The sequence below is a fragment of the Hyla sarda genome, chromosome 3 (genome assembly GCF_029499605.1).
Source record: "Hyla sarda isolate aHylSar1 chromosome 3, aHylSar1.hap1, whole genome shotgun sequence".
NCBI classification, from domain to species: Eukaryota; Metazoa; Chordata; class Amphibia; order Anura; family Hylidae; genus Hyla; species Hyla sarda.
The window spans coordinates 290,757,090-290,769,117 of NC_079191.1; the positions used below are offsets into that span (position 1 = coordinate 290,757,090).

Genomic DNA, 12,028 nt, shown 5'->3' on the forward strand with positions numbered 1-12,028 from the left:
CGGGGGGAATGATGAGACGGGGGGAATGATGAGACGGGGGGAATGATGAGACGGGGGGAATGATGAGACTGGGGGGAATGATGAGACGGGGGGAATGATGAGACTAGGGGGAATGATGAGACTGGGGGGAATGATGAGACTGGGGGGAATGATGAGACGGGGGAAATTAGGAGGTGATGATGAGACAGGTTGGGGGGATGAGGGGGAATGATGGGGGACATTATGAGACCGGGTGAGGGATGATGAGACAGGGGGAAAGGATGGTGGGGGGAGGCACTAAATGCTTAATGTCTGTATGGCTAGTGGTGGTCTATGACAGGGGGAAATGATGAGCCATGGGGGATTGATGAGACATGGGGGTTGGCGATGAGAGGGGTAAATGTGGCACAGGGACTGATAAAAGGGAAGGAATGATGTGGCACTGGAGGGGACGGGACCAAACTGAGGTGCAGAAGAAAACGAAGTTGGGGGGGGGGGATGATGTGGCATTTAGTCCAAGTCATTTATTTTACATTTTATTTTTTTACTTAAAGGGGTACTCCGGTGCTTAGACATCTTATCCCCTATTTTTTTTACATATGCAAAAGTCGTGAAACCCCTGTGGGGTATTAAGGCTCACTTTATTCCTTGTTACGTTCCTCAAGGGGTCTAGTTTCCAAAATGGTATGCCATGTGGGGTTTTATTGCTGTTCTGGCACCATAGGGACTTACTAAATGCAACTTGCCCCCCGAGCAAAATTTGCTCTCAAAAAGCCAAATATGACTCCTCTTCTGAGCATTGTAGTTCACCCGTAGTGCACTTCAGGTATACTTATGGGGTACCTCCATACTCAGAAGAGATGGGGTTACAAATTTTGGGAGGTCTTTTCTGCTATTAACCCTTGCAAAAAAAGTGAAATTTGGGGGGAAACACACATTTTAGTGAAATTTTTTTTTCATATGCAAAAGTCGTGAAACACCTGTGGGGTATTAAGGCTCACTTTATTCCTTGTTACGTTCCTCAAGGGGTCTAGTTTCAAAAATGGTATGGCATGTGGTTTTTTTTGCTGTTCTGGCACCATAGGGGCTTCCTAAATGCAACATGCCCCCCAAAAACTATTTCAGAAAAACGTACTCTCCAAAATCCCCTTGTCGCTCCTTCGCTTCTGAGCCCTCTACTGCGCCCACCGAACAATTTACATAGACATATGAGGTATGTGCTTACTCGAGAAAAATTGGGCTACAAACATAAGTATAAATTTGCTCCTTTTACCCCTTGTAAAAATTCAAAAATTGGGTCTACAAGAACATGCGAGTGTAAAAAATGAAGATTGTGGATTTTCTCCTTCACTTTGCTGCTATTCCTGTGAAATACCTAAAGGATTAAAACACTTACTGAATGTCATTTTGAATACTTTGGGGGGTGCAGTTTTTATAATGGGGTCATTTGTGGGGTATTTCTAATATGAAGACCCTTCAAATCCACTTCAAACCTGAACTGGTCCCTGAAAAATTGTGAGTTTGAAAATTTTGTGAAAAATTGGAAAATTGCTGCTGAACTTTGAAGCCCTCTGGTGTCTTCCAAAAGTAAAAACACGTCAATTTTATGATGCAAACATAAAGTAGACATATTGTATATGTGAATCCAAATTTTTTTTATTTGGAATATCCATTTTCCTTACAAGCAGAGCGCTTCAAAGTTAGAAAAATGCAAAATTTTCAAATTTTTCATCAAATTTTGGGATTTTTCACCAAGAAATGATGCAAGTTACCATAAAATTTTACCACTATGTTAAAGTAGAATATGTCACGAAAAAACAATCTCGGAATCAGAATGATACCTAAAAGCATTCCAGCGTTAATGTTTAAAGTGACAGTGGTCAGATGTTCAAAAAATGGCCGGGTCCTACAGTGAAAAATGGCTGGGTCCTTAAAGGGTTAAATTAACTCCTGTGACCATGACCCGGTAGTATTTACACGGTCATATATAGTGTGTCTGTTTTTAAAACCCACCATGCTTGATGAAGAGCCCTGCTTGGGCTCGAAACTTGCTGCACTACAAATAAATTTGCCTGTTCTTCCTTGCACACTTATCCTGTGTGGTCTGGACTGTTCTTTACAAGAGGAGAAGCGCCTAGCAAAATCCTGCTTTTATGGACCTGATCCGCCTGCCACTTTACCAGGCATAGTAGGCATTTATCTAGTACTATACTATTAATTACGTACTTTTATTACCTGCCTAGAGTAATGTTTGTATTTTTGTAGACTGGCTTGATTTTGTTTTGGACCATACTATCAGATTACTGTTTGAAGGACATGTGCTCCATAAGGTTTAGCTAATTTTTGCTCCCATGTTTCTTTTTATGCTCTCTGAGCTTTTTAAATGTTTTTAATTATGTATTTACTTTGTAACAATAAAATCTATTTAATACTTTCAAAATCTGGTGTGCGCTACCATGGTGTTTTTGTTTTCGTTGATAAAATTCATGACCAATTTCACCTAGTAGCACCCCTTCAAGTACTACTGTTATCATAGCTTGAGCTCCCATTTCTTTTTGTCTAGGTACCCATTAACATAGTCACCAGCACTACAAGCCTATACCAATAGGTTAGTGCTGGTAATGGTAATGAAAGATTCCATTTAACATCTATGCATTTATCCTATCTATTATTGTGCTATTTTCAATTTCAGCTTGTCAAAATTATAAAATCTCCCTTCACAAAGACCATTTTCAAATTGGGGAACAATAGTAATTGCTGAGGGCTAAATTCAGGATATAGGTTGGATGATTTGTTTTCTGAATTCAGAGTCTTGCACTGTGTGTGCAGGCACATTGTTATGGAGTAGCAGTACTCCTGTAGCCTTTTTCCTCACCCTTTCTCTATAATGTGACTTCAAAATTGTTATAAAGTAACAGTATACAATGCTCAGTTTAGTCAGTTTACTATGATTACTCATAATGGCTTGTGTTCACAACAATTGCTAATAGTACTTGTGCTGTCCCAGTACAGGACATGGTCCTGTACAACCCTTAGGCCTTGTCAGGTTGAGACACTCAGTGACTTAGGGGCTCCCCTGCAAGGTCTCTCCCATTGTTCCATAATGTTGTGTATATCACTTTAATGCCTAGACAGTCTCCTAATGTATAGATAGAGCAGAGTTGCTGTGAGATTGTCACATGTTATGCAGTCACATGATTTGTTGTCACATGTTCTCCCAGAGAGCACCAGCTTAACCTATGACCTGCAGCTTCACCAATGGGCTTTAGTCCAGCGCCCCCCACTATATAAAGGGGCGGCCATTACAATTCACTTTCTTGTACCATTAGTCTTTACTGAAACAGCAACCACCAGAGATCTCAGTGCAAGTCATCAGCATCTTGACTATCCCAAAAGCTACAGTCATTCCAGTAAGTCTCAAATCTATGTCTGCTGTTACTGACACTGGTCAAGTCCTGCATAAAGTCAAGTCAAGTCCAATCTGGAGTCAAGTAAATTACAAGTATATTGAGCCAGCAAGCTGCGAGGTCCTCTGGGTCCTGGACACCTCTCTGGGAAATCTGGCCTTAGCTTGAAGATAATTCTGTCTTATACTCAGTAAAGCCTCCGTTTGACCATAACTGGTTTTGGACTCTTTTTGGAGAATCCGGGAGTGTTGTGTTACGGAACCCCAAGACCACACTGGAGTCACGAACACCAGGGGTTAACAACATCTTGCCCCCGAGCTCCATACCATCTGATCCGATCACTCACACTGCTACACCCGTGGTCCTTCCCTACACCCGTGGTCCACCACATACTAGTGGTTAAAAAAAGGTAAAATTTTACATTTATAAACTCAAAAAGTGTCTACCAGGAACCATCATAAAATTACCAGCAAAGTAAGCAGACTATGCCAATACCAAGAATTTACTGAACACCCATCGTACAATGTACCTATGAAAAGCTAATCTAGGCTGAGCCCACTGTCATGTAAGAAGCCGGCCAGAGACCCTTACATGACAGTGGTCTCAGCCTATTACCTACCGGGGCGGGACTTCGCTACGTCTGGCGATACGCCGACGGCTCTGTGGCATCCCAGTCCCCAGGAAGTGGAATGACGTCAGCACTGCCGGACCGTGAGGCCTGTGCCAGACCAAAGGGGGCTCGTAGGAAGGTATGTATAACTTTATTTTGTTCATTTTTGAGGACCGGGCATATATAAAAGTGTTCCACTATAGTTGTCCTTTAATATCGTTACTAGTAAAAAAAAATTAAATTAAAAAAAATAGGAAAATAAAACATATGCTTACCCAAATGGCATCAGAAATGTCATCTTTCAGCACACGGGTCATGTCCCAACTGAGAACATGATATTCTGAGTTATCATCCATATCCCACTTAGTTATGTTATTGTTGGTAAGAGTATAAAAGCAGTCTCCGTTGTCCCATAGCACACTAAGCAGCTGCACAAAAAAAATAAAATAAAATAAATACACACACTATATACATAAATAACAAAGCTTTAAAGGCAGGATGTTAACAGGTTTAACTCCTTAAAGATGCCAACTTTAATTTTTGCTTTTATGCTTCCCCAAACAACCCCCCACCCCTCACCTAAGAACCAGAACTTATTTTTTCCATCTATAAAACCTTACGACTTCTTATAACAAAATCTAATGTTAAACAAAATATGTATTTTTTGGGGTTAAACGTCCACCTTTTATTTAAAGAGCATAAAATCCAAGCACATTAAGGCAAAATGAACAATATGTGTCTCTGATTAGGTTCAAGCTGTTCTACTGATCTTCTAGTAAGGACCTTGCTAACTACGCAGTATTAACTCTGGGATGCTTTTACTTTTCATTCTGATTCAGATTGTTTTTTCTTGACATTTTACTTTAACAGTGGTAAATTTTCATCGATACTTGCATAATTTCTTGGTGAAAAATTCCCAAATTTGATGAAAAATTTGAAAATGTTGCTTTTTTTTTTTTTACTTTGAAGCTCACTGCTTGTAAGGAAAAAAGACATACCAAACAAATTACTGTATTTATCGGGGTATACCACGCACCGGCCTATAACACGCACCCTCATTTTACCAAAGATATTTGGGTAAAAAAAGTTTTTTACCCAAATATCCTTGGTAAAATGAGGGTGCGTGTGTGCATGTGTATACCCCGATACACTGTTAACCCGCAGAAGCCCCCATGAAAGGCAGGGGGAGAGAGGCTGTCGCTGCCCACTTATTTCCCCCTGCCTTTCCTGGGGTCTAGAGCCCTGCTGCCGCCGCTTCTCTCCCCCCTGGCTATCGGCGCCACTGCCGGCACCGCTGCCCCATTGCCTGGTGTCGCGTCCGCGCTGCTTCTGGTTCCGGTGTGGCATCTCCTGCGTCGTTGCTATGCGCTGCGAGGCGCAATGACGAGTGACGTCTTCAATGAGTGACGTCTATGTTGGTACCAAATGTCTGCAGAACCGGAAGGAGGACTTACGACAGAAAGCGGTTCTGTTAGACTTACCAGAGGTAATAAAGAACTCTTTCGCCCGTCACCTCACTTCCTGAAGGTGGCGACCGCATTCCAGGCTTAAAGCCAAATGAAGAGACAGTGGCTACCAGGTAGCTTGTGGTAAAGGCAGCACAGTGGCTGCACATGGAAGCAGAGCACAGAAAAATCTCCGGCTGCGGAGTAACGGAGAGCTAGATTAAATAAATACTCCGAAGGGATCTTGAAGACTACCCTGGCGGAGTTGGAAGACCATACTAAAAGGGCCTCCGACACCCAAAAGCAGAAGCAAAAGCATGAAGAACCTGCTGCCTCAAGGGCAGAGATTGTCAAAGTATCCACCTTCATGTCCGCTGGATTCTTGAAGGTAGCCGCATCAGCCAATGGCCGGATAGGCGCCTTAGAGAGGCGGGAGACCGGCGGATCCACAGTTGGAGAGGAGGTCCACCGAGCAATGAGGTCCTTGGCGAAGGAATACCGCGCTTGAACCTTCTTTGTTTCCTGAAACTTCTTGTCAGGGTGACTTCAGGCTGATACCAGCAGGGTGTAAAATTCAGCGTGAGAGCTGAAAGTCTTGAGTGCCGGTCGGGCACAAAGAAGGAGACTTCTGGAGCCTAGTCCGAAGTGCCTGGGTCCTTTAGATGGAAGGCATCTCTTATGGCCACAACCACTGAGTACACCACATCAGGCACATCCGTGCGGTCCTCTGAGTCGGAGGCCGAATCAGAAACCTCATCCCCAAGTTCTCCAGGTGAATGGGGAATTGGTGAGGCAGCCCTGGAAGAGGTCAGACACGATGAAAGGAAACTTCTGGACCAGGTCCGAAGTTCCTGGGTCCTTTAGCTGGAAGGTGTCTCTTATGGCCACAACCAATGAGTACACCACATTAGGCACATCCGTGCGGTCCTTTGAGTCGGAGACCGAATCAGAAACTTCTTCCACAAGTTCTTCAGGTGAATGGGAACGTGTGAGGCGGCCCTGGAAGAGAGAGAGAGCCGGACCTGGTACAAGGGTCTGGAGAGCATTCTCTAGAGGAGCGACGCCTGCTACAGGTCGGAGTAAAGGGGCGATGCCTGCGAGGGGAGTGCCCGTGCCTGCCAGAAGACTCGGGGGATGAGTCAGATGACACACCCCTAAGATGCTGCGAGAGCGTCAGAATAGGGGGAGAGCGGGACCCTCCAGAGGGCCGATGAAGGGAGGATCTCTCCAAGGCAGTCACCACATAACAGGAGACCTGAGCCAAGTTGGATATAGACTGGGAGAGGGAGGGAACCCAGGCTGGAGGGGCGGCCGAACCCACCGCGTCTGGAAGAACAACCGGGGTAGAGTAGCAGGGGGGTCTGGGGGAGCAGTGGAGCAGGCAGAACAAGTGTTTCAGCAGAACCAGACAGATTAGAGTTACAGTATTAACAGATTAAAGGAGTGGCTAAGACTCCAATTAACTGTTCAGAGGGAGGCCGTTCTGGGCCTCTCTCACCCAAGACTGTGTTCCATTTCACTGTGTTGCTGATACAGTCTGCTTATCTTACTGTTTCACATGCCTTGAGATCCCCATAGACCACAATGGACCCATTTTAAAAATTAAACCACAACACTAACACTCTGTCCCACCCCGGGACTCGAACCTGTGGTGGTCTCCAGGCTGTCAGAGAGGAGAAATACCGGCCAATAGTAAGAGAGGAGCGTGCTAGGAGCAGGGGGCACCGCTGATTAGCCCCTACCACCATAATCGCGCGCACAGCGCTGATTGGTGGACAGTTCGCACCCAGAGAAGCTTCGGCAGCCCTGGGTGGGCAGAGCTAAAGCGCACCAGGCTGCCCAAGAATTATCAAGAAGTCCCATAATGGCGCCCGCTCCTTGCTCCGAGCGCACATGCGAATGCATGTGCGCTCGCGGGGAATAGAGCGGACTACACGCCACCGGCAGCAGCCACTGCCGAAAGTGAAAGTAAGCCGGCCCTCGGAGCGCCCGCATAGAAGAACATCGCAGCTGTCAGCCGCTTCAATGTAAAAGACAGACAGTCATTTCCACACACACACACACACACACACAAATAAAGTGTAGAAAGCTGTGCCCCATCCAAACTGCCACTGCTCATCCCAGTAATAAAGGATCCCCTGTCCAGGCCAGCCCCATTAGACCCATGAGAAAGGTGTGCCAAAAACTGAGGGTCTCCAGATGTTGCAAACCTGCACCTAAGGAGAAAGGGAAATATACTCACCTCAGTCAGAAGAACTTACCTCATGAAGTCTTCCTATGAAGTCTTCAGCCAGCTTTTATCACCTGCATCATGCCGGGCTACCATGTGCGAGCGAGGCGAGCAGGGACCCATGAGGTACAAACCCAGGCGCTGACCGTTGGCAAGAGGGGGTAAACAGCGTATATATGTAATGTTTGTGCCCCCTTACCTCGCAATGGGAAAACAGTGAGTCCCCACCTGAAAACAGGAAAGAAAATAGAATAAAAAAATCTAACACATCCCTAAATCTAGGAAAATAAAAAAACATAAGACCATGTCCACCTCCTTAGACACTAAGCTTAAACTGATTGGCTCAGGGCCTGGAGGCGGGTGTATCCTACTGGGAGGAGCCAACTTTTTTGTTGCCATAGTGTCATACCTCCTAGAGACAGCAGCATACACCCATGGTCTGTGTCCCCCAATGGAGCCGATAGAGAAATATATGTTACTGCATAATTTCCAAATGGCTGGAGATATTTCGATAATACTTGGTCACATGTTGCTTATATGTCCCCTTAAAAATAGGATAGTTAATTTAACCCTCAACTACCCCCATTTGTGAGGGTCGAGGTTTTTGTTTAAAGTCCCATGCAAATCTATGGGAAATGTATGTTCCCACATAACTTCCATACGGCTGGAGATATTTCAATAAAATTAGGCCGCATGTTACTTATATGTCAAATAAAAAGATATGAGTTAAATTAACCCTTATTAACTACACCCTTTTATAAAATAAAGGTTTTTTGTTTCAAGTCCCATGCAAGTACATGGGACTTCCAGTACCTTACTCCACAAGCTCCGCTCTGCATCTCCTTGTGAATGTGTCCATCCGGCTTGCAAGCCACACCCCATCTCACAAAGACATGCCCACATTGTAAGCCCCCCTTTTATTATCTAACCTTTTTGTGCTTCGGTCTGGCTTGCAAATCACACCCAGTCCCACAAAGCCACATCCCCTTCTATTTTCAGCTTACAATATCTTCATCACAAATCAGTCCTACCTGAGGCCGGGATAGGAAGTCAAAAGCCTCCTCTGTTGATTTTCCTCCCCAACAAGGATTAGGAAGGAAAAACTGGGCAACGCCGGGTGTTTAAAAAAAAAAAAAAAAAAAAAAAAAAAAACTAATAAAAATTTAATTGCTATAATTTAGTTTGTTCCAAATTGTCCTCTTCTGACCCCCTATAGCTTATTTTTCCCATAAATAGTGCTGTATGAGGGCTGAATTACAAACTTTTTGCCCCGTAATCTGTTTATTGGTGCATATTTGCCTGTATATAATATTAGATAGAGATATTATCCCCCCCTCTCCCCCCCCCTCCCCCCCCCCCCCCCCCCGGGACCGAACCCGATATGACACTCTGTCACCGCATGACCACGCGTTCTATCGCAGGAGCCGGCCAAGGAGGTAAATATACGTCCGTGGTCGTTAAAGGGTTAAACCTGCCACCAGTGCAGTTAAAGAGTAGCTGTCAAACTTTTCTAAATTAACTCAGGCTATGTTCCTTAACTAATCCTAACACTCCTCCCACCTTTAAAAAAAAAAAAAATGTCATTGCTTTAACCCCTGAAGGACCAAGCCCATTTTAACCTTAAAGGGTAGCTCCCACCAAGAACTATAGAATCTAATATGTCCCTACCTAGTAGTAATCTAGCCCTAACCCCCTACCTGGCTTCAAAAACATTTTTAAATCGCTTTAATACAACAGATTTAGTGCTTCTAAATCTGCTCTATAAAGCAGGGCAGGAAGCAGCGCTTCCCAACAGGCGCGACCCATCACTGACGCCTTGCTGGGCGCTTGCTTCCGCCCTCAGATCGTCTATGCATGAGTGTTATTTATCTAATCGGGTGCCTCCAGCTGTTTCCCAACTACAATTCCCAGCATGCCATGATTGCTATTAGCTGTCAGGCCATGCTGAGAATTGTAGTTGTGAAACAGCTAGAGGCACCCTATTAGATAAATAACACTCATGCCTAGTGCTGGGCGGTATACAGTACCAGTATGAACCGGATACCATTTTTTTTCTCCCAGCGGTGTCACAAGAATGCCTCCTGCGAGCGCGAGCGCTACCATCACCGCTAGCGGGGTCCCTGTGCCCACTAGCGGTGTCACAAGAATGCTGAGCGCGGCTCTGTTCCCGTCCCTGTCAGCTCTCAGGGTACGGGTACAGATTTAATAGCCTCGCGCGCGCCTAACTTAGTACTGCGCAGGTGCAGCACTATGCAAATAGTACTACGTTAGCTGCGCGCAAGGCTTTTAAAATCTGTTCCCGTTCCCTTAGAGCTGAAAGGAACGGGGAACAGAGCCGCTAGTGGGCACAGGGACCCCGCTACTGTGGGGGGCCGCTACTTCGGGGGATCAGCGTAGCAATGAGTGCACGCGCTGCCTCCGGACAGGGTAACGGGGGCGGGCGGGGCGGTGCTCGAGGCCAGTGGAGCAGGCAAATGCACGCAGCCCCAGCTAACAGCGTGCTCGCTCTTACCTGTTTGATTGACAGGAGGGAGCAAGCACCGCAGTGACTGAATTTCGACTCATTGCCAGGCTTAAATGAGTCAAAATTCTGTAGCGACGTCACTGCCGAATGCTTTCGGCCACTAGGAGGGCGACTCCTAGTGGCCGAATTTAAAAGTGATTTTAAACTGGTTTAAAAATCACTTTTTTTTATTAAAGTATATTAGAGATATGTTGTAGTACTTTTCGCCCTACATTTACGTATTTTTTGCCCTATAGGACGCACCGGCGTATAAGACGCACCCAATTAATAGGTGCGAAATCTTAAAAAAATTAAGATTTTGAACCCAATAGTGGTCTTCAACCTGCGGACCTCCAGATGTCCCAGCATGCCCGGACAGCCGTTGGCGGTGAAATCGTGGCGGTCCCGAACACCCGGGTTAGTGTCACTTTCCCTTCAGACGCGGCGGTCAGCTTTGATCGCCGCGTCTGAAGGGTTAATACAGGGCATCACCGCGATCGGTGATGTCCTGTATTAGCCGCGGGTCTGGGGCCATTGATGGCCGCAGGGACCGCCGCGATAGGGGTGTATTCCCCGTTTAAGACGCACCAACTTTTTTCCGTCTTATACGCCGAAAAATACGGTAAGTACTACAACATATCAATTTTTTTTATATCATGACAGTGCCCATTTAAGGACCAGGCCAATTTTAATTTGTGTTTTCGTTTTTCCTCCTCTCCTAAAATCCATAACTTATCTTTCCATTTACAGACCCATATAAGGGCCTGTTTGCGTGACCAATTGTACTTTGTAATGAAACCTCATTTTACCATAAGATGTAGGGCGAACCCCCAAAAAAACATTTTTTTTAGGGAGGAAATTTAAATGAAAACCACAATTTTGCACATTTTAGAGGGTTTTCAATAAAGAAGAAAGTATACTGCTGGCACTGCTGTCCTATATCTCCTCCCAATAAGCTTATGGATCGAAGCTGTAGGAACATCTGGACCTCTGGTCTAGATCTCAGGTGCTCATCTTATGAACAGGATAGACTCCGCAGCATACAACATACAAGGAAAGACAGCACGGAGGCACTGTGTACGATCTATTCGGCTTTATTCCAACACAGGTGAGAATGCAAAGGCTGTCCTGTCCTGTGTCCTTGTATGTTGTATGTTTTGGAGGGTTTTGTTCTCACACTATACGGTAAAAATGACGTGTTCTTTATTCTGTCGGTCAATACGATTAAAATGATACCCATGGCTAGATACTTAGATTTTTTTTAAAGCGGTACAAAATATAAAACACTTTTTGTACAAAATCTCAATCTTTTGATCTAAAATCGCCCTATATTGACCACCTAAACATTCATTTTTCCGTATATAGGGCAGTATGAGGGCTCATTTTTTGCGCCGTCATGTTTACTTTTTATCAATATCACATTCGCATGTATAAAAACTTACATACTTTATCAATTTTTTTAAAATAACATGAAATAAAGCAGCAAGTTGGGATTTTTTTTTAATTTAGTTTACGCCATTCACCGTATGGGATCATTAACATTATATATATTTTGATAGTTCGGACATTTACACACGCGGCGATACAAAATAGGTTTATAAAAAAAAGTATATTTTTACGCTTTTTGGGGGGTAAAATGGGAAAACTGACAATTTAAATTTTTATTGGGGGGAGGGGATTTTTCCCTTTTTTTTACATTTAAATTTTTTTTTTTTTTCTCACACTTATGTCCCCATAGGGGACTATCTATAGCAATCATTTGATTGCTAATACTGTTCAGTGCCATGCATAGGACATAGCACCGATCAGTATTATCGGTGATCTTCTGCTCTGGTCTGCTCGATCTCAGACCAG

At 44.6% G+C, this 12,028-nt stretch overlaps 1 protein-coding gene across 3 annotated transcripts in view; it reads right to left on the reverse strand.

Moving 5' to 3' along the window:
* Positions 1 to 12,028, reverse strand: part of NUP133 (nucleoporin 133) — a 397,333-nt gene that overhangs the window by 319,425 nt on the left and 65,880 nt on the right. For all 3 annotated transcript variants that reach the window (XR_008891412.1, XM_056566853.1, XM_056566852.1), the window contains exon 7: positions 4,272 to 4,424. Coding sequence is in view for 2 of the 3 variants with exons in the window: in XM_056566853.1 (XP_056422828.1) it covers positions 4,272 to 4,424 (153 nt within the window). In the remaining variant the exon portion in view is untranslated. The remainder of the gene's footprint in view (positions 1 to 4,271; positions 4,425 to 12,028) is intronic.